Source organism: Accipiter gentilis, chromosome 20 (assembly GCF_929443795.1).
Source record: "Accipiter gentilis chromosome 20, bAccGen1.1, whole genome shotgun sequence".
Taxonomy (NCBI): domain Eukaryota; kingdom Metazoa; phylum Chordata; class Aves; order Accipitriformes; family Accipitridae; genus Astur; species Astur gentilis.
The window spans coordinates 4,031,975-4,053,527 of record NC_064899.1 but is presented as its reverse complement, the minus strand read 5'-3'; the positions used below and the strand labels follow the sequence as shown (position 1 = coordinate 4,053,527).

Below are 21,553 nucleotides of genomic sequence, written 5' to 3'. Positions count from 1 at the left end.
TTCAATTTGCTTCCCTTGCCTGTTCTTCAAACTGATTAATCTGTAGGCTTAAGATTTCATTTATAAGTGCAACAGGAGATGTGAAAGAGATTAAATCTCTTGGGCTGGTATCGTGCCCATCCGTGCAATTTTTAAACAGGTTGTTAAGTGGCAGATTCCACCCCCAGGGCTCTCCTGCCTGCCAGCAAAACATTCTGCTGATCTCTTTCAGTCAGGTGTGCGAGCAAACTTTGGCAAGTTTGACAGGTTGCATGAAGCTGATAGCTCGGTCTTACTCTTAGGTAGTGATGATCAGCTAGCAGTATCTGTCCCAATGGGTTTAGCAGGACATCCAGGTGTGCTTGGTAGGGCTGTTTGTCAGAACTTGGTGGCATTGTCGGTTTACTCCCTCTGTACCTATCCCTTTGCTACTTATCTCACAGTACAAAACTCTAACCAAGTAGGTGCCAGCATCCTCATTAAAATACCGGGTATTAATCTCTACTAGTGCTAGTCATCATCCACTTCTGGTGAATAATTAATCTGTAAGAGAAGAAGTAGTTACTAAGATCACTTTATGCCAAACTGAGACCAGCCTCCTGAGTGTACTCTGAAACAAAGAAAATACACAAGCAGATATGAACTGAACATAAAAAGTAAGGCAGCCACAGGATTTGCCAGTTTCTGAGAGCCTGGAGAAATGAGATATCAACCCGAACATCAGCCACAGCAATAAAAAGCCACGTGACCTGGAAGACTTTAACTTCATCCTCTCCAAGAACTGCGCCAGATTTTCTGCACCTTCTGGCTCATTGTACAGAGCCGAAACCTCTGGACCTCAGCAGTGAGGAACAGGAGACACTGATGGAAGAAGCAGAGAGTGCATTGCGTTCAACAGGTAAAATCCTAAAAGCTGGGAGCTCTAAGGGATGGGAGGAGGGAGATAATGCAACAGCCTGTGGGGACATGTGTTGGTTGACAGGCAGTAGGGTTGAGTTAAATGACCAGCAGCAGGGGGTCATGCCATTGCCGAAAGGTGGGAAATGCGAGTATGATGGCAAAATCCAGAATTGCTGTGAAATTACAGAGTCGCCTGGAAGTGAGGCACCATTCATTATCAGGCTGTTAGCATCTCAAGAGCAGCACGTGCTGCTGGTCACCATATAGAATAGAATAGAATAGAATAGCATAATTTCAGTTTCTGCCTGAGTAGGTACACGAGCCATCTGGTAAACACGAATGCCCCCTTTAACAGGCTGCCAGCTACGTTCACCAGCTTTATGTGCCTCCCAAGCACTCCAGTTTGTTTGACCATCATGTCTCTTACTCCACCGATAAGGCAGCCCTGTGCTGTTTACCTTTACTCCATGTTACGGTCATAATAAATGCTCACCAGCCATGGCAAGTCTGTGCCAGGGATAAGCCGTTGCTAATTTCATAAGCTGAATCCATGCATTCAAGTTAATTTAGTTCACTGGTATCGATGGGTCACTTCTTCAATATGTTTACAGTTGAGGCTGCTTTATTGAGTCAGTATTATAAACTTTGGGCCATTTGTACATTTGGCTCTCATATTTCTTTGCTTGGAATGTTTCTTCAGCCCCCAGAGCTGCTCTTCTAGTTGCTCGCTTGTTTTCCTGCCAGTGCTGGTCAAAGTTTTTGGCTTTGCCAGCTGAATGAAGAAATATTTCTAGTCATTCAACATTTTATTTTAAGCTATGATAGATTTTAAGAAAATTTAAAGTATAACTATCAAACTTGCAGGTGAGACACATAGCTGGATTTTCCATGTGGTGGGACTTCTTATTGAAGGGAGGTGTTTGAGGCAACCATGGGAGAACATGCCAGATAAGTTTCTTGGCTTTGCCTGGAAGTCGAGCCCTGCTGAGTTCAGAACCTCAGAAATGCCCTCTCTGCAGATACTGGGGGAAAAAAAAAGAAAAAACAAGGATGTGCTTACCATGCTTTAAAGTCCTGAATTAAAGGGGTTCATACAATCTTTCAGCTGCTTGTGGTGGCAGACTGCAAAATATTTTTTAGTATTTTAACTTGTCTATGCCTGAAAATATGCAAAGGCCACAGCAGAGACTGGCAGAGCGCCCGAGAGAATGGAGTTAGTCAGATTCTAGCACCAATTGCCTGGGTGATGTTGCCAAGTTTTATGTTCCAAGTTTCCTTTGAACCTGTTTCAAATCCTGATTATTCTTCTCTGACCCACAGATGCACAACCTGCCTAGCAGGAGGAAGAGAAGGAGTCGTGACAGACAGGCAGCCTCCTAGGAGCTGCAGCTACTCCCCAGCAGCTGCAAGCCTCTCACAGGTTATCTGCAGGAGACACAAATACAGGTTACTGATGCTTGGCAGATGAAAAAGAGAAACAAACAGTGCTCCCGGGACTGAGTTTCTTCCACATGCCGTGCGTACAGGGCTAAGGAAGATGACATGACTGCCTGCCGTGGACAGTCGAAGCCCAGGAAGAAAAAGGGAACAAAAAGCCCTATGAAAGAAGGAGGAGTCCCAAAAGTCAGAAAGAAGAAAACAAGTGGTGGTAGAAACACAGTGACCACAATGAATCACCACATTTCCAACTGTGATAGAGACTATTTGCAGTCTGCACACACAACTCCTCACAAACAGCAGCCTCTACTTATTGAAAATACCAAAACAGACCATTTCACCCACCTGACTCATGCTTCATTGCTTCAGCACCAGCTCCCCGCTGGGGCTAATGCAGTCGTCTGTGGGAGTGACCGGCTGAGCCAAACCACTCGAACTCACAGTTCCAAGCTCTGGGTCCCTAAGTCATCACCCCACCACGTTCCCATGAACGTCCACAAAGCGCTCACCAACAGTTCCTACCACTCCCCTGTACAGGTAGCAGTAAGAACCGAGAAACAAGTTGACCTTAACCAGAGGGATTTGAAACCATGTTCTTGTCCCACTTACAGTGCTGCTGCAAACCTCAGTCAGTACAGTATTCCTGGATTTGCTGTTTCAGTTGCGATCTGGAAATAGAAGATAGTATGCTGCCTTCCTTCTGTTGTGCTATTTTGGGGGCAGCTACTACCACCGGTTAGGGTTTCCTGGTGAGAAGTTCGCTACGTAGCCAGGGTCTAAAGCATCTCGTTATTTCAGAGATTGGTTTTTGGTGGGAATACTGGGCTGTAAGAGAAGGGATTCAAGACGCTAAGCCTGTCTGTGCATATTTTTGACATCTTACTAAATTGCCAGCTTGGCAGAGGAGAGGAATCATTTCTATAACATTATGCTAACACAATGCATTTCAAGGTGTTGCTGGTAAGTCCTCCATACTAAGTGAGTCCTTTTGATGCCAGAGTCATGAAAGACATGCACATTTTCTTTGGCAATAAAACACCATTGTTCAGCCCTTCACTAGTTTACGGAGAAATAGTATAATGAAAAAGTTTATTTTCTTTTGCATATTAATATTAGTTTCCACAGCTCTCTGAGGTTCTGGAAATGACAAGGCAGAAGTTACTGTGGGGAAACATCCTCTTTGCTTAAGTAGACATCCTTAACTGGTGCCCACTACACCTGATTAAAAACTACATGGTGGATCGTTTGTCATCGCCAGGAAAAAAGTTTGGAACTTTAGTAACCAGGCAAACCTATAGGATGGTCAAGACATGCAAGTGATTTGTTTTGTGCCAATTTATTACTGACAGGTTAGCGGGCATGGGCCACTCCCTGCGTGGATTGCACTGCAGAAAACTGTAGCAGTTGCTAATAATTCCACTGAGTCTTTGGAACTTCCCACATGCATGGTCACTGCATCATGAAAGATCTACATAAGAAGCGAGACATAGGTGTAATCCCACCACTTCCAGTGTAACACTGCTGGAATTTTTTAGACTATAGGAGAGTGGCTTATGGAAACGTGAGCTATTTTTCCAGTCAGTCTTGTTCTGACATGCCCACTGTACTGGCTTATCTAAACATTTTGCCCTGGAAAAAGATGATAGCACAGGAACACAAATCAGAATATAATCCAGGCTTGCTTTTTTTTTTTTTCTTCCTTTCTAAAAGATGATAAAAATGTTATTCATTAAAAACATGTCCTGCTTCATCATCTTCAGATGGCCATTCGTAAAGCACTAAAATGCTTCTCCAACCCTTCTCCCACAACAGGGGCAGTTTCTTATCAGGAAGGTATTCAGGGCAAAGGAGGAAGGAAGAAAGCCTATGACTAAAGCATTTGTGGATTTTAGGATAGCAACAATTGGGGTTTAGTTAAAACAGGCTAACTTTGAGACTTATGAGATGTTGGCCTACCTAAAGATATTTCAGAGTCCAGTGGTCATTGATAGATTTGGGAAAATGAACTAATGCAATTTTGAAACTAGAGCTGAGCACAGAAAAAGATGATTGCAGTAATCAGTCTGCACTGAGATGCTCCTAAGCTCTTTTTTTTTTTAAATTCATTTATTATTATAAGCAAAAAAAATCACAAAGCCTGAAACACTCTGATCATCTGGGCTTTCACAAGGGGGACATAGGCTTTGCTTCTGCGTTAAGTCGGGCTAATCCAAGATATAAAGAAATCTGTGTACCCTGTGCTATCTCCAAATGAAGATTTGTCACTCAATTATTATTTTTTTTTCACCTTGGCTTTTTCCTATCTGCCAAAATCACTTAGCTGAACAAACTCTTGACCAGCACCAGTTTTGGCCATGTAAGCCATCTTTCTGACAAGCAGCAGAATAGATTTTTACTTCTCAAGTCTCCATGTTCATTTTAAAAACTGGCAGCGAAGTATGAAAATGGAATGCATCTAAAAAGAACACACGTTAACCCAAAAATGTTTTTGGATTGTTTTTTCCTCCAGTAAAGCTAATATTGACTTACGTAGCTCTGTGTCTGGAAGTAAATGGTATCATTTCCTATGAGGGTTTCTTTTTGTTTTCTTTATGATGTAAGTATAACATGCTGGGTAGTAGACAGCTCCAAAATGATTACGGTGCAGCTATTTGTTTGAGACTGCTGGCATCATTAAGAGTGTGTTCAGTTGTTTTAAGAATGTCTGAAGTTTATGTGGTAGTGATCGGCTTGTTAGAGAAATCGGTGTAGGGATGAGGAGATCCAATTAGGTATGTGGTTTTTTTGGTGTAATTTCTTAAGCTTCTGGGTCTTAAAACTCAACTGGAAAAGCCAAAAGCAAGAATTCCTGCTTAAATTCTGTAGCAACTCTAATCCATAGACATATCAAAATAAATGAGGTATTAGAGGAGAGCAAACAGGCAGCTTGTCTTGGAGTTGGACTTCTCTGTTTTGGTTGAAATGATGCAAGGAATGGGAAGAGCCATCTGCTTTAGATTCATGTAATACTCTTCAGCTGTTGTCTGTGTTACGAATTTTGTACCACGCTTCATAACAAGTTTGTAAGGTTGGCCAAGGTTAAGTTCTAATTGCATCAGCAATTGCTTTATTCACAGCTCAGAAACACATGCCTGTCTGTTCGTCAGTAAATCTCAGCTCTCCCCGTCCTTCTTTCCGACGACGGATGTTAAGGGCGAAGCTGCTGCCCGAGCATTCACGCACCGATGAAGGAGCCGCGCACACACACCACCCGAGACTTTATCCGCTCGGACCGCAGTCCCTTCGCAGCAGGCGACTCCAGCGAGTCCACGGGTGACCCTTCCCACTCCTCACCCACACACGCTCGCCCTCGGCCCCTTCTTCCCTCAGGTTCGACCCTGGGTTCCCCAAAGCAGAATCTCTCATCAAGGCCTTCAAAATAAAAAGCATCGTTTATTCTGTCTATGGTGCACAAATTTAGACAGCTCAAGCTGGGGGTCTCCCCAGAGGGACCCCAAACACTAAAATCCCTGGGCAATTCTACCCTTGCAATCTAAATTCCTGTCCCTCACACCATAGTCTGGTGCAATTGTAATATTCGGGTCTGGGGTCGTCTTGTGTCTCACTGGGTCCTTTTTCTGATCTCTAGGCAGGTTCTTTCTCTTTCCTGTTTCTTAGGCTAGTTGTTACCATTTCTCCTTTTTCTGGCTCAAACTGGCTCTGGTGGTTTCCGAATCTTCTTATTCCTCCAATCAGAGAATAGGTCAACATGAAGCAAAAGCATTAAGCAAGCTATGGTTCTGCCTTATACTGAAGGACTACTTTTAAGCAGCGAAACAAAATCCTTAAAGCCCTCCAAAACCTATTAACAGCCTCTATAATTTATATACATTCCTGTGCTATTATAGCCTCACAATCTTACTGCATTATTGCCACGTGCTGTTCACGCCTCATTCAGGTGTGATCTGCGTGCTCCTGTAGCTCAGCTTTGCCACCTTCCACAACATGGAAACATTCATGGACAGCAGCAAAAGTGATTGTGTGCTTTCACTGCCGTGTGGAATAGTTGACTATTTTAAAACCAGCTTTTAAGCTTAGCCATTATGATTTTAAAATCAGAATCACATTAAAAAGTGCAGTTAGACCTTTTTTTTGGATGGGGGAGAGAAAAAACAGTCTCAAAGCTTACAGAGCACAGTGTTGACATCCTTGGAAATCTTAAAAATGTGGTGCTGTGGGCTGTGGTGGTGTAAGTCCCTTGAGAGTGCCCCGCCAATAAACTACAACCCAGTGGTGAGCTGTCTGTTCCTAGAAGTGAGAGTAGATCAGCCTCTGACCCCTCTGATTCTGTGAATTTTTCTGTGATAGTAAACATTAAAAAAAAAAAAAAAAAAAGTAAACATCTCAATGGCTTGTAGAGCTAAAAACGTGCCTTATTACTCACTTTCTAAACACTTTAAAAGTCTCATTTAAAGCAGGCGAAGCGCATGGAGAGCACGGAGGGTGACGCCTGCGGTGTGGTGTCTTCCCAGCCCTGCACTGCTGGGGAAGGTCCCTCCACAGAAGCAGGTTCCTCAGCACCTGGACTCTGATTCTGTCAGTCCCCGTGTGGGGAATAGCAGCAGTATGTTTCCTGCAGCAGTTTTTAAGTTTTTGTGCAGGAGAAGTATAAAGCAACTTCAACGGAACCTGAGACAGCTCGATGAATCTGACCCTCACAGGCGCCTTGCCTCACGTGCCTTCCAAACTTCTTCTGCTTCATTCAAATAAGTCGATTCAGAAACATCCGTGTACTGCCCTGCCGTCAAAGCAGCTTTCCGCAAGGACTTACCATGCAAAAATCCATGCGTAGGAGAGTTTTCAAAATACGGAGCAAAAATTGGTGTATTGGTATTCATGCAAAAATAAAAAAAGGCTGTGCTTGATGTGTGACTGGACTGCAACAAGCACATAAACACTTAAACAACTAAATTGGCCTCCCTGAACTGAGGAAACTGCTTCAAAGTTCTTCCCCAACCCCCTTGAAAAGGAAACAAGGCCTCGGGAGGACAGCCAAGCAACCTGGGGATTAGTGGGTGAACTGGAAGACTGCGAGTCTAACAGTTGTAGTTCAGATGCAAGACATGTAGGTAGGGACCAGCACAGGGAAAGGGGGTGTTTTTAACATTTTAGCATCTTTTGGGCAGTCCTGGTTATCTGGAATGAGGCTTGTGCCTGTTCCAAATGCTGTCATACCACCTCCTTCTATTTTACTACCTTGTTTACACCATCTTGCTTGGACTGAAAAAGTCTTTTCAGTCCTGTTAACTGTTTAACTGCTGTATCCCTAAGCCATCACAAAACAATGATGACTTAAACTCCTCTTTAATTGCTTCCAAACACTGTTTTTGAGTTAGGAGAGAGAGTTTTACACTAAAAAGACTGAATTGGACAACTAGTGTTAAGATTTGTCAATCTGCTTATGTGACCTGCATGCATGAAAAGGGCAACTTTCCTGAAATACCCTATTTGAAGGTCTGTACAATGATAATAGAGTTGTTATAAATGGAAAATCAGATAGATGTTCACATTTGAGATAATTACCTTAGAAAAGACACAAGTGGAAGAGAACTGAGGTACGATTCCCCAGGCATAAGTAATCCTGCCATTACTTGTGTTGGGAGGTTGATTTTACAACCTAATCATTCTTTTAGCAGCTATTACAAGTGTATAGAGGAAACTAAATAATAATATGCAGGTCTAGACATTGTTTATAAAAGGTTAAAAACTATTTGGATTATTTAACTGTGCATATTACGTAAGACCCCATAGTTCAGAGACTCCAGGCATAGCTAGCTTTTCATTATTCCTGGTCATGAGGAGGACTCTCAGGTTTTTAAAACAGCTGGATAACGCAGGTACTGACAGAGACGTAAGCAGTTCTTTAGAGAGCTGTGCGGTGAGTCCCTGCATCTGCGCTGTCTTCAACCCAGCGCCTCAGGAAGAGAGACCTGGCAAGAGGCGTGTTGCCCAATACTTAAAAATTCTCGTCTCGGGTTGAAGCAGGACGGTGAAATAACATACTGGCAATCAGAAGTGGCAACCCCTTGATTTCCAGCGGTGCCCTTTTCTGACTTGTGGCTCCTGAGGTGCCGGCTCTGGATAAGGAGGGAAACTAAGGCTGGTCGAGGCTGCCCAGACTGCACGGCGAAGGGCACAGCGCCCTGACAGGTCCCAGCAATGAGGTGATCGTTAGGCAGGGAGAGGCATAATGAGAGCGATTTGTTGCATAGCTTCACAATTCATAATAGCCGTTTATAGCTTGGGGCGGGTTTACAGGTAACGTCATGAGAATGCAGTGACAATAGATGGTTTCAGCATTTATAAGGTACTACACCCCATGAAATACACAATGCCTGGTGAAAACAGCTTTTCTAACAAAGAGCCTTGAGTTGATGAAAGAGCAGTAGATTTTCTGGAGTACCAGTTGTGTTCGTTTAGCCAACAGATGTGGCACTTGCTCTACCCATCTCCCAACACAGCCATTTGTTATCACTCCTCTGCCAAAGGTTACTTGAAAGAGAACCGTGAGAGCACTCTTTAGTCATAAACAGCAGCTGGCGAGGCTGTAATATCCTGAAGCCCCTGCAGCTGTTTGCTAAGTGGATGCATGTCTGAGCTCCTAGGCGTCACAGTCTTTCAGGTTCTTCTGAGTATCTCACCCAGGGTCCATACGTAACCTTTATTATTCCTTCCTGTTCTTGTGTCTCTACAGCATATAGCGATTTGGGGTATTACATTATTAATAAGCTGCACCATGTGGATGAATCAGTGGGAAGTAAAACTCGGAGGGCCTTCCTTTATCTTGCTGCCTTCCCTTTTATGGATGCCATGGTGAGTGCCTGATTCAAAACTGAATTTTAATATTAATGTGTTGTTTTTTTCTTTGGTGACCTTAGTTCACAAAGTCTGTTACCTGATGGGAAACTGGAGGTGTGCAGAAGGAAGGTGTGTCCTTTGCAAGCAGTAGCTCTGGATGTATCTGGACACATCATCTCCTGCTACCTGGAAAAAGCATCTGGGTGGACTTTGAACATCCAGAGATCACGACAAATGTAAAAAACCTCAGCTGCCTTGTAAGAGTTACTGTATGTGCATGCTGGAAAGCACTGATCATCTTGTGATGAGCTGCACCGGTTGCCTGTATGTGTCCTCTCATTCCAGTTTGTAGTGAAAGAGTTGGATTTGCCATGCATTCCCAGATCACTTGCAGAGCTCACAAGGAATAAGCTTGATATTTTCTCAGAGCAAATTTGTTGAAAAGATAGTTATTACTGCCAATTTTTGCAAGCACAGCTAAGTCTCAAATGCTTGGGTGAGAGAGCCACACATGGGGTGGGCTGCTGCTTCCCAGATCACCAGGCTTACTGCTTGGGGCCTGCACGACATAAAAATATGGCAGCTCTCTTTAATGCCTCTACTTCTGTGTAAAACTGGTAAAGGATAACTTTCTCATGGCATGCCTCCACTACTTCCTCTACCACTTTGTCTGCTTGAAACAGTAGCTGACAATAAAAAGAAGTTGGATCATTAAGTTTTCTCTTCCAGACAGGAGGTTCACACTAGGTACTGCTGGTGGAAAAGAGTTTTACAAGTTGTTTGTGTGCAATGTAACAACCAGAAGACAGCATTCTAGGACCTGAAATCATTCACAAATATCATAATCACTTCCCCAACTCTTCTCTGCCTTTTTTTTTTTCAGGCATGGACCCATGCTGGGATTCTGCTGAAACACAAATACAGTTTCCTGGTGGGATGTGCCTCCATCTCAGATGTCATAGCTCAGGTAGTGCCTCCCCCTAGCAGTCACTGTTTCTGATGTGTTGCGGACTAAATGCTTTCCTGAGCAGGAACTCTTTTGCACGGAGGCACCCTTCCCTCTCCACCGTGAACAACACACCAGAGGAGATAATCTTGTGTGCTGTTCTCTGGCTGTTTCCCCGTTGCGTGGAGGCTGTTCGCCGACAGCTGAAGTTTCGGTTGGTCTCACTGGAGTGGATCAAGTCAGTCCCAAACCAATGTCAGGAGAAGGGAAGCAGGGTTGTTTGGGCTAGGGCTGTGTCTTCCAGCACCTCCGCAACCCTGTTTTCTGAATGGCTGGGAAACAAGTTATATATATGTGTGTACATCTGGGAAAAAGAAAGGTCAGGCAAAGAGACCGATGGCTGCTACCAGTCCTGAGGCTGACAGAGTGCTTTGAAAGAGACCTTTCTCCCCCCACCGTACATTCTCCCCACGCTTCGCACACTTGCGCTGAAATCCTGAGTGGGGCTTGTAGGTGGGGAAGTGAAAGCTTGATTCTCCAGTTCACCTGTCAGTTTTGCACATGCTGTCTAATGCAGTGAAACGCAGTCGTGTAAGCCATCTTCCGAGTGCCAGGATGGCACTATTGTTGTCACTGGTCCAAAAGGTGAAGGCTCAGAAGTGCAGCGGAAAGCGTCTGTGGTGATAGCCCCTGGGTGATGCAGAGAAGACCAAATGATGTTTGAACTTTCATTTGTGAGGGCAGTGTTAACTATCCTGTTGCTTTGTAGTAGACACACTTAAAAAACAACATTCGTACACATTGCTGATGGCCAGTGTTGTAGCATTGAAAACCAATATACAGCCCTCTTTTTAAAGCATATATAAAAATATTACGAAATTGAGAGTCCCAACACCTGTAAAACAGTTGCTGTATTGCCCCATTAGCAGCTGAATGGTGTAAGAACTGGGTAAGAAAGAGGATAACAACAGTACAACATCAAAAGAAATAGGAAGTCAACAGCACCTAGTTCAATTTTCCATAGAATTTTCCTCCTACTAAGTATGAGCAAACCATAAATCAGGTTGAACCATTCAGTCAGCTGCTATTCTGTGTTTGGCACATCTGCCCCTCTACAGTACTGCACTAAATCCCTGAAGACAAAACCAATTACTGTAAATGACCTTAACCCTCAGTATCTGTTCTTGTTCTGATGTGACCTACAAAGTTTGCTGACCCTAGATGCGTGTGTGTTCATATACAGCTAAATACAGAAACAAATTCTTATTTTGGCCATGGTACACATGCCCTTTCCACAATGGTTGGTGAGTGGGGTGCCAGGGTTATGAAGAGTAAGACACCTGTCATCTTCTTTTAGCAAAATATTGCACAGAACAAGAGCAAATCCAGAAGACAAAAAGTTGTGACTCTCCAGAACTCTCTACACCTTGGAATTTAACAGGCACACCATCAGCTCTGTACTTAATGAAGAGAATAACATCATATTAATCAATTCCTTTGCATTTTCTGGATTGAGCATTTAATCTTATGAGACTGAATTTTGAACTGTTCATTAGCCCAAAAGTTTCCGTTTCATTTACATCAATGTGGCACTCAGCTGAAGAGAGAATAATGAAATACTGAAATTTTAACTCAAAAAAGTAGAAAATTAGGATGACATAAGACTTCCTGCTTCTAAACGCTGAAGTGAATACTTTAAAACATCTGGCTTTTTAATTGCCACTGCCCCCCCCGCCCCGCCGAAAAAAAAAAAAAACAAGTAGGGCTTAGAAGCTGACCCTAGAAGCATGTCTCCACTTCAGTGTGTATCAGAATAGCACATTCTCCTGGGAAGGGTGACACTCAGCCACGTGCTTGCTGCCAGACCTTGCCAGACTTTTATGCTAACCTTCTCCTATTTATGGCTCCTAGTCTGACACCTGCGCATACCTTCAAGTACTGTTTAATAGAGCTTCCGCGTGATATTAACTCTTGTGTTTCTCATTTTTATGACCGAATGCAGGGGGGGTCCTGACTAAAGTTTCAAATGCCACAAGCTCGAAGTCAGAAACTGTAGTCATGCATGGTTGTTGGTTCAGAAGGACTAGCTTGGAGACAGACAGGAGATATGTTGGCCCTAAAGAAACACACAGACAAATTACTGGTCATTTATTTGTTTGCCCTGTAGGTTGTTTTTGTAGCCATTTTGCTTCACAGTCACTTGGAGTGCAGGGAGCCTCTCTTGATCCCAATCTTGTCCTTATACATGGGAGCACTTGTCCGATGTACCACGTTATGCCTCGGATACTACAGGAACATACATGATGTCATTCCCGACAGAAGTGGGCCTGAAATGGGGGTATGTCTTTCTTAATACTTGGTGCTTTTTCGAATTCAGTAATTTTAAACTTGGTTTTTGTGTTATAATACTGTATTAAACCACTGTGCATGAAGGGCCACCTCTCTCCATTCTGCAGGATAAAACATTTTCATTTAAAGAGGCAGGGTAGAAACTATTCCAGCAACAGTGCACATGAGTCAATGCTTCCCGTGGTATGGATGTGCTGTCTACTGAGCACATCTGTACTGAGCTGTAAGACAGCACAGCATGAAGTAAGTGGACAGCTTATTTCACAGGGAAGAAGGTCACAAAATTCCTCTTTTTCCTCAAATGTCATACTGGTTTTCACATATCTTTGTCTGGTAGCCAGAAGAAATTATGCAGACAGATATTTTATGCATTATTTATTGAGATCCATGACACAGCTTCTTTTGAATCAGTATTACTAACATGAGTGAAAATATTTTAGGCTCCTCATATTGAAAACTATTGAAATGAATGTACCAAACTGACAATGGGTGGGAAAAGCAAAAACCCTTTCTCTGTGCTTTTGGTTCAGTCCTGAATGTTTTTTTCCAAACCCACTTTTTTTTTTTTATTATTTTTTCCTATGTGTTGCAGGGAGAGGCTACAATTAGGAAGATGCTGAGTTTCTGGTGGCCTTTGGCGTTAATTTTGGCAACACAGCGAATAAGTAGGCCCATTGTCAACCTTTTTGTTTCCCGGGACCTAGGTGGCAGTTCTACAGCCACAGAGGTAAGAACGTCAGTGCTCTCCCTTACTGCAAACAATGATTCACATGGAGTTACCTGTGTGTTTCTCTTCTCAGCCGTGCTGACAAGAAAAAATTGTCTTAAGTGCATTTCTGCTCAGTGCTCTCTTTATGCTTCAAAACAAGACTGCTTGGACTCTTACCATGAGCATTTCTGCCCGGCCTGGTGGGAGCTCACCCTCCACAAGACCGGTAGAATTTTTTCACTGAACAGTTCCCACATCCCAGGTTTTCATGCTCTACCTGTAGGTACATACGGTGTGGAGCGTTCAGATCCCAGAGATTTTAGGACAGTCGTCAGTAGTCCCATATTCCGCTGTTTTCTGTCATGTATATATGCAGCTGTGCAAACTGATGTGGAACTGCTGTTAGCAGTCAGTGCATCACACAGAATAGGGTAGGGACATAAGGAAGCACGTAAAAAAAATCTGTCTCCTGGTTGGGATATGAAATGCACCCTGTTTCTCTTGAGGAATTTCAGATTACCCCAATAGTCTCCTACAGCTGATGGGAGCCAGCCTTCTGACTGTAATACAGAGCCTTCAGCAATGCTCACCATGAGCTGACCTGTTCTCTTAAGAAGTTGGGAGACCTTTGTTGCCAGTTTCGGTGGGAGGATGTCTAGATCCACGTAGTCATTAGCAAATCTCTCATGGTTTTTCTATAGGAAAAACAAAGCTGTAAGATACTAAATGGAAAGGAAAATTCAAACAGCTGATGCCTGATGAACATTCTCTCAGCATTGCTAATCTGTCATACGTGATACTGTGTATTTCACTCGCTCAGGAGTTGCCAGTGACTGCAGATAAACAGCTGTAGAGAGAGAATTTGGGAAACGTTAACGCTTTTACATGTGTAAATCAGGGATCAGTCTATGTGTTAATAGCAGTCTCAGTACAAGGGGAGCCAGAGCAGGTTAGCGGAGATCAGTTTTGCATTTCTTGGTGACTTTTGATTTGAGATGTATCACATTGCACGGCTAGCCAATTGCATTTCGTTGCTATTAGGATGACTCCAAATAAGTGTCACAGCTGGTGGTTTGCTGGCCTTTTTACACTGACAGTAGTGATCACATTTCAACTTTCTCTGATTCCTGAAATAATTGCCTCTGAAAAGGGAGGTGCTGGCAACACAGGTAGCATCAGTGTCTGGAGCGTCAGTATACACAACAGTTTTACAGGTCCCCTGTTCAATAATACCAGCAATACCAGCAACTTTCAGGGTGGGCAGGATGTCCCTGTGAAGGGCCAGGCTGTAGCATGTTCATGAGGATGAGTCCACTTGCATTGGCCACCTCCCACTGCTTCTGTTTGGACTGCCAGCACACTTACGGTGATTGGGGTATCTTTTTTGGTGTTGGCTTTGATGGGGGACTTTTTCACCTGTGAAATACAGGTTCTAGACATTTAGGAAAGCTTTTGTGCGCATATTTTGGCATCCTACCAATTGAGGAAAATACTGAAAGAAAAATCACTGCTAAAAACTTCAATAATTTAATCCAAGTGGGAGCTAGCATACAAAATGTGGTAGTGAAATATTGTTTTCTTTAACAGTTACTGTGTCTTTGCAGTCTTTTTGGACTTCATCGTGAAAATAAGCAAAATATCTTTTATATTCCTTATTTGATTTAACCTAGTTAGGTTTCATGCAGATGGAAATTCTGCTGAAAATACAATAATGGGGGGGTGAAATTAAAAGAGGTACTGTCTTAAAATTCCAATTTGTTTTCTTTGAACCAATTACTTTTTCAAGGTACATTAAACATAGTTAAAGCTATTATTAGCAAGGAAAAATCTGTCCCACTCTCTTCCTGTCTGTGGATATCACTACTTTCCCTCCTCTTTTTAGAACAAATTAGCTTGCTGTATGGTCCTGTGTTTGTATAGATCTTTTAAGCAAGCAAGGACAGCCATTGCATTTATAATGGGAAAATGGGCTCAGATAACCAAGAAAATGTGCATCGACAGTTTAGGAGTGAAACAGAGACAGCAGTAGTTAAAAAAGGTCTTTCTTAACACTACCATTGCCAGATGTAAAATGAATCTGGATTTAGGCAGATTTAAACAGATCTGAATCTGCAGACGAAAAGCAGTCAAAGACTTTGACTTCTGGAATTAAGAGAGTCAGGCAGTTGTCAGTACAGTTCCACACTTCAGCTCTGAGGACTAGAAAACTTGGGGTGACAGTAGATTTCCAAGCAGCTGCAGGAAGAGCTCCCTAAACACCTTTCCTGCGTGAAAGACATGAAGTACTTGTGTTTGGACTTTCTCTTCAGAAATCAGAAACATCAGCAAAATCTTTCATACATTAATATGTAGGGGGGGTTGTTATGTCTTTGATGTACCTCTTGGACTGGGCTTGTGAAAGTGCAAAAGGGCCTAGTTTTAAAACGCAGGCAGTGAGTTGTTTCTTGTGATAAAAATGGTCACCTGGAATTATTTTTGTCTGGTTTTTGTTGATGAGCACTGAAGTGGGGAGAGGTTGTTGGGTTTTTTTGTCACGTAAGTGCCTCCTGCCCCAGAGCAGTCAGTTTGATGTCCAAAGTCAGTCAGCCACTGAAGCTTACTGTTTTGTGGTCTGTCTTGTCTGTCTTAAAACTGTTTTACTTACAAATAACCAATTTAAAAGTATATAAATTAAAATTATGAAATATGGTCCAAAGCTACTGTGAGCTGTAAGGCATTCTGCTACTCAGGTATCTGCAGGCAAAATAACTCAGGAGTAGTGTGGGAGGGAGCTCAAGTTAACTATTACTAACCAGCTCGAGTTAACTATTGTCCCAGAGTATCACAGTGATGGTGAAACAACAAAGCTGAGTAATGTAGCTTCATCCCATGAAAGATTTTATAAGCTTAAAAGGCCGGGCCAAATCATGGCTACTCTGACGGTCTTCTTGAAACAACCAGCTTCCAGTTGCCTGCCTAGTTTTTCACTGTGTTAAAGTCAATGCGGTGATATTGGTGGAAAACGGCACCCTATGTTAGTTTAACTATTCTGTTCAAAGATTTGAAGTTCACGTTTCCCTGTCTCTTTCCGTAGGCGGTGGCGATTCTGACAGCTACCTATCCTGTGGGACACATGCCGTATGGCTGGCTGACAGAGATCAGAGCAGTGTACCCTGCTTTTGACAAGGTGAGTGCCCATGTTACGGGTGTAATAAGTACCTTTTGTGTGACTTCCCTTGTGTGGTCCTCCTCTTTCTCTCTGTTACATTTTAATTTAGGGATGGCTTCGGTTTTTTGCCAAACAAATATGAAGAAAGTTAGTTCATGGGTCCATAATCAAGTGTAACAGATTCTTTAAAAAATAAACTAGCCAGAGATTAAACAGGGATGTATTAATGATCACTTCTTTTTACTTTTGCTTTGATGCCTATTGTTCCTTGTCCCACTGATAAGGTTTTCCTAAAATCCTAGTTAAAATGAATGGGGTTTGGTGGCTTCAAGCTGTCGTCTGATTTATGATTTTAACCTTAGCTCTGTGTTACAAGGTATTAAGCGACCTTTTGAATAGATAGGTGCTGTATTTTTAAGGATTAAAAAAAGTCCTCACTTACTATGATGTAGCTACGTGGCCAATGAAGTGATTTCTCACAAAGTGTCCATCAGTGAGTGAGCAAGCTCACGTCTGCTCCAGATTCTGTGGTATGTCTCAAATGGATTTGGGTTAATTTGCTTATGTCAATATTTAGCAAAGGTTGTTTCATAGACTGACAGTAACACAAGATAACACATTATTTTAGTAGTACTGGCTTAGCCGACCAAGACTGAAGATTTTTGTTGGCAAATCACGTAATTATGTAAGAATGCAAGGACCACTCCTGGAACTGAGCACAGAGTAAATATATAACCAACATTAATTTTGTTTAGACTCTTTTTTTGCTCTGTTTTAGAACTGGTACTCACTAGCCCGTATGTTGTGTGAGAACAGTCATGTCCTGTGACACTAATTCAAATGCCAGATCCTCTCCTTCCCTTTATTTCCCAATTAGTAACTGAACTTTGTGGTTCCAAATACTGATGAAAAAAATCTTTCCTTGCTCTGGGATGTAATTAACTGAAGCAAGCCTTGTTTGATATGATCCGCCATATTTCCAAGGAGAATTTAAAAACAAAATAAGGGAAAGTCAAATAAGTCATAACTTCCTAACTTGCCTGTGTACAGCTAAATTGACCTGTCAGATAAAATACAACATGAAGGCTTTCTCAGAGGTCATGCTGCTGAAAAGGAGCTGCAGATGCAAAACCAATAAACTGCAAGATAAAAATTATTTGGGACAGGAAACACAGGGGCTGCTAACCTCATCTGTTATGAGCCACAATCAAATGCACTATTGCCAAGCAAAATTAACAGCAAATAAGACTCTAAATTCAGGTCTCCTTTAGCTGGTGGAAGATGTGCTGGCAACTTTAGTGGTGACAGGATTAGACCGTGATTTGTCTGTTTGTTTATTATTTCAGTTAAAAGGCTTCTTCTCATAGAGCTCTTGTGGAACAAATGTGAGGGAGAAAAAGCTAGGGTAAGGCACAGATAGGTTCAGTTTATCTAATTGCTGAAAAAGAATAAAATGGGGATTTTAGCTGCATGTTTTAAGAGCAATTTGGCACAAAATGTGCTAAGTGAAGTAGCAGCAGTATAAAGGGTATCTCATCCTGGCAAGCATGTGTGCAAATGCCTCCACCGTACCTTTCAGACAAGAAATACCAAACCAGAAACCCACAGTGTGTTTTTTTAGATTGCTGTGAGAATTGGTTTACCCTTGGTCACACGTCATTCGCATGTCACTGTGCCTTTCGGAAGCTTTGTCTCCTTAAGCTAAGGCTTTCTCAGAAGAGTCTGGATAGAAGCACTTTTTATTTCTGGACTCTATAAAGCCTCCATTGTGATTTTCAGATGCTGAAACGGTTTGCATGTATGCAAACTCTCATTTTCTTTTGTCAGTTACTCAGAAAGCTGGCAATGCTGATGATCATCAGAAGCACACTGCATTGGGATTTGGGATCTAGATAGTAGGCCCCTCTTCAGTGGCTCTGATGGAGAAGTCAGATTCTTGTCTCCTCAGGGAAATTGTTGTCTTTGTCCACATATGTAAGAGAGATGCAGGGTCCTGCTTCAGTCTTTTATAAGACTGTGTCCAGAGCAACCTCATGGCCTAGCAGCTACACTCAGGTTAAGGGTTACTACTGATTTTCTGAAAAAAAACCCCAGGCATATCCTAGTTCTGTGCTCTCTTTGCTGTTTTATATGGTGATAATGCTGTTACTCTCAGTGGACTGTGACATCTGATTCAGAGCAACACCACCAACTGTGAGAGTACTTGTGAACGGTATTTATCTGATTAACAGGTGGGAATGGATACTCTTTTTTTTTTTTTCCATAATCTGCATAGTGTTTTGATCCAAGAACTAAATAGTGTGCAGGAGGCAGGAATAAAGAGTATGTGGTCAAGAGTTAGAGCAAAGGGTGGAATAGAGCAAGGCCAGAGTTAGCAACAGCGAGGTAGGAACAAATGAGAGTCCTTTCTCTTCACAGTCCTTTTGGGTTTGTTTTCCTTCCTCTCTGTTATTTTAGCCTTGTTAGAAAGTTGCAGCAGAGTTCATTTGAACACTGGTGAGTGATGTAAGCAAGGCCTATCCTCACATACATAAAACCTAACAGTAACGAAGTATTTCTTCAGAAACACAAGAGTTAAGAATAGATGCATGGAAAATAAATGCTTACAGAGAGTTTTCATAACCTGTTCCCGAAAAGGGCAGATGTGGGACTAGCTTCCTGCTTTAGGGTCTGGGTTGCCTACGTGCATCTTCATGCACCCAAACTTCCAAGCAGATATTTAGGGAGGAGCATGGAGCTGTCCGGGTGCTGTCGCTGTACTGATCACCACAAAAGCTTTAAACGGCAAAATTCCATCAACTACTTGAATGAATTTGAAATGGTGTGCCCTTCACAAAGTTCATGTTCAGTTTGTCCACTCCCAAGATGTATTTGCCTAAGTTCCTATTTCTCTTACGAGTAACTTCAGTAAAGGAGGCTGACCATGTGATAGATACTGCTTTTTACCTGAGTTTTACATCAAGGATGAATAAATGTTGTACTACATCTTATGGTACAGGTTTTATCAGCATTGACACATACTTGTGTATCTCAAACAGCCCCAGGGTAAATGCAGTAGATGACCCAACAGCGTATTGCTACAGGGCTCCTAATGGTGCCCTGCTTTTGATATCCCATCCTGTCCTGTTACAGACCATTTAGTTTGTTTTTATGTGTTCCCCGAGGGCAATTTTAAATCTTCAGCTTCATTTGCTATATTAGACATTTGGAAGAGGGCTTTTGTTGTTTTAAGTAAAACTTCACTGCCATGTGAATACAGAGCCCATGTTCAAGGTGGAACATCTAATAGTCCTAATTATGTTCTGTTCATTAAACTGCATTAACGGAGCCAGCTGTTCCAGGAGCTTTGTTTATATTACCTACTTGTCTAATTGGATCAGTAAGGGTGCTTGCATTGGTGTATGGATTTGGTACCACTCTGTGGTAAAAGAGAATGAAATCCTATATTTCCTGTGAAAACACGCTACAAACTTTAAACGAAGGTTAAAAAAAAATCACGTGGAGTTTCCTTAGAAAGATCTACCACCCTTTTTCAGAGCTGAACTTCTTAAATAGGACTTATTCCATAGAAAAGTAGGGAGATGATTACACAGGCCTCAGTGACCATAGGAGCAGTTGCTGTCAGTTTAAGTGGAAGGTATTCTGTGGTGGTACAAAGTACTCAGAAGGCTCTAGGTTAAAAAGCAAACAAGCAAAGGCAGACATGCACGGGCACAGACAGTCAGGTCCAACACATGACCGTGGTGCCGTCAGCCTCCCAGTAGTCTGGAGCCAAACTAACACTCGTTATCTCTTTCTCTTACCCTAGAATAACCCCAGCAATAAATTGGTGAACACCAACAGCACCGTCACAGCGACACATATCAAGAAGTTCACTTTTGTTTGCATGGCATTGTCCTTAACGGTAAGAAACCTTTGTTCAACTCTCTGTCTTTCATCTCAACCAGAAAATTATCTCCTCTACCTAATGCTAAAAGCACTAGCAGTTCAAGAAAGGTGAGTTGTCTTTTCTTATGAAGCTCTGTTGCTTTTATCTGGAGGAGGGATTGTGATCATAGTACTGGAGTACTAAGAAAATCAGCTATCATTAACTCAGGCTAGATATCTTAAGAGTTATTCTGTTTAATTCTCACTATTCATTTTAAGTCAGCCTCCACATGCAAGGAGTTATCAGACATCTGCTTCTCTGTCTCTTTTTTTTTAAAATGAGCAAAACTTCTGGTAACCAGTGCGTCAGGAAAATGAAAAGCTGCATTTGTCTCACGTGCAGTGGGATGGCAGCCTGTCCCTGGGCATCCTTCATCTACTGTCAACAGTGGGAAAGGCACGTGTTGAAACTGCCGTAGTGTTCCCTGCCGCCTCGCATGGCTCTGGTCTTCCACGCTGGGGGAACTTTCATACGTGTTGGTTTTGTTTACTCTCAAAATGAACTAAAAAGGGCAATCTCAGAGGCGGTGCTGGCACTGACAGAAGGATGTAAAGGCTTGTCTGAGCTGGGAAGCATTGCAAGGGGCTGACATTCACGGAGAAATTTTGCTCAGCCTGCAGCATTTCAAAACGACCAACTTGCACACATATGTAAGGTGCATCTTCCCCAAGCAAACTGTTTCTGCACAAGTCTTCTTAGCAACAAAGAGGCAGTTGTGGAAGGAAACTCATGCAGGTGGTGGGGATGGTAGCAAATAATGGAGCAGACGGCCGGGGTAAATCCAACTTCTGTTTCTACAGAAGACAGATTTACATTAGTGCTTGGAGCTGGTCAAGGCACCCTCTTCCCGCTTGGGATGGACTCGCATTAGCAGCCATACATCTGTCCGTGATGGTCATTAGCAGATTTGCGATCCGTGCACGGTGTCCGAAGGAGTCCCGGGCTGGCTTCTGTCAGGGCCCCGCCAGGCGCCAGGGTCAGTCATGGCAGGGCCTGGCAGCCATGGCCTGTCCCGTCTCCCCAGCCAGGAGCTGGGGCAGCCGGGGGAGCTGGGATGTGGGGGCCGTGGGTGGGCCCGGCTCGGCGGGACCCACGGCTGGGCCGGGCCGGGCTGTGGGGAGGTGGAGAGCGGCCCTGCTGTGGGGTCACTGGGGGCTGATGGCCGTGGGGGGGGTGACATGGCGTCCTGGGCCCTGGGCAGGGTGAGGGGAGCCCTGGGGGTCTGGGCAGGGACGGTCGGGGCTGGCGCTGCCCCCGGGGCCACCACAGCTTCTCTCCTCAGTACCTGCACTAGCAGAGCAAAAGCCGAGGAGAACCTAG

At 43.2% G+C, this 21,553-nt stretch overlaps 1 protein-coding gene across 1 annotated transcript in view; it reads left to right on the top strand.

Moving 5' to 3' along the window:
• The window catches only part of ANKH (ANKH inorganic pyrophosphate transport regulator), a 103,074-nt gene that overhangs the window by 59,449 nt on the left and 22,072 nt on the right, over window positions 1–21,553 (top strand). Inside the window, exons 3-8 of the mRNA XM_049823894.1 lie at window positions 9,050–9,168; window positions 10,037–10,120; window positions 12,267–12,437; window positions 13,041–13,175; window positions 16,231–16,323; window positions 20,114–20,209. Of these exons, the coding sequence (XP_049679851.1) occupies window positions 9,050–9,168; window positions 10,037–10,120; window positions 12,267–12,437; window positions 13,041–13,175; window positions 16,231–16,323; window positions 20,114–20,209 (698 nt within the window). The remainder of the gene's footprint in view (window positions 1–9,049; window positions 9,169–10,036; window positions 10,121–12,266; window positions 12,438–13,040; window positions 13,176–16,230; window positions 16,324–20,113; window positions 20,210–21,553) is intronic.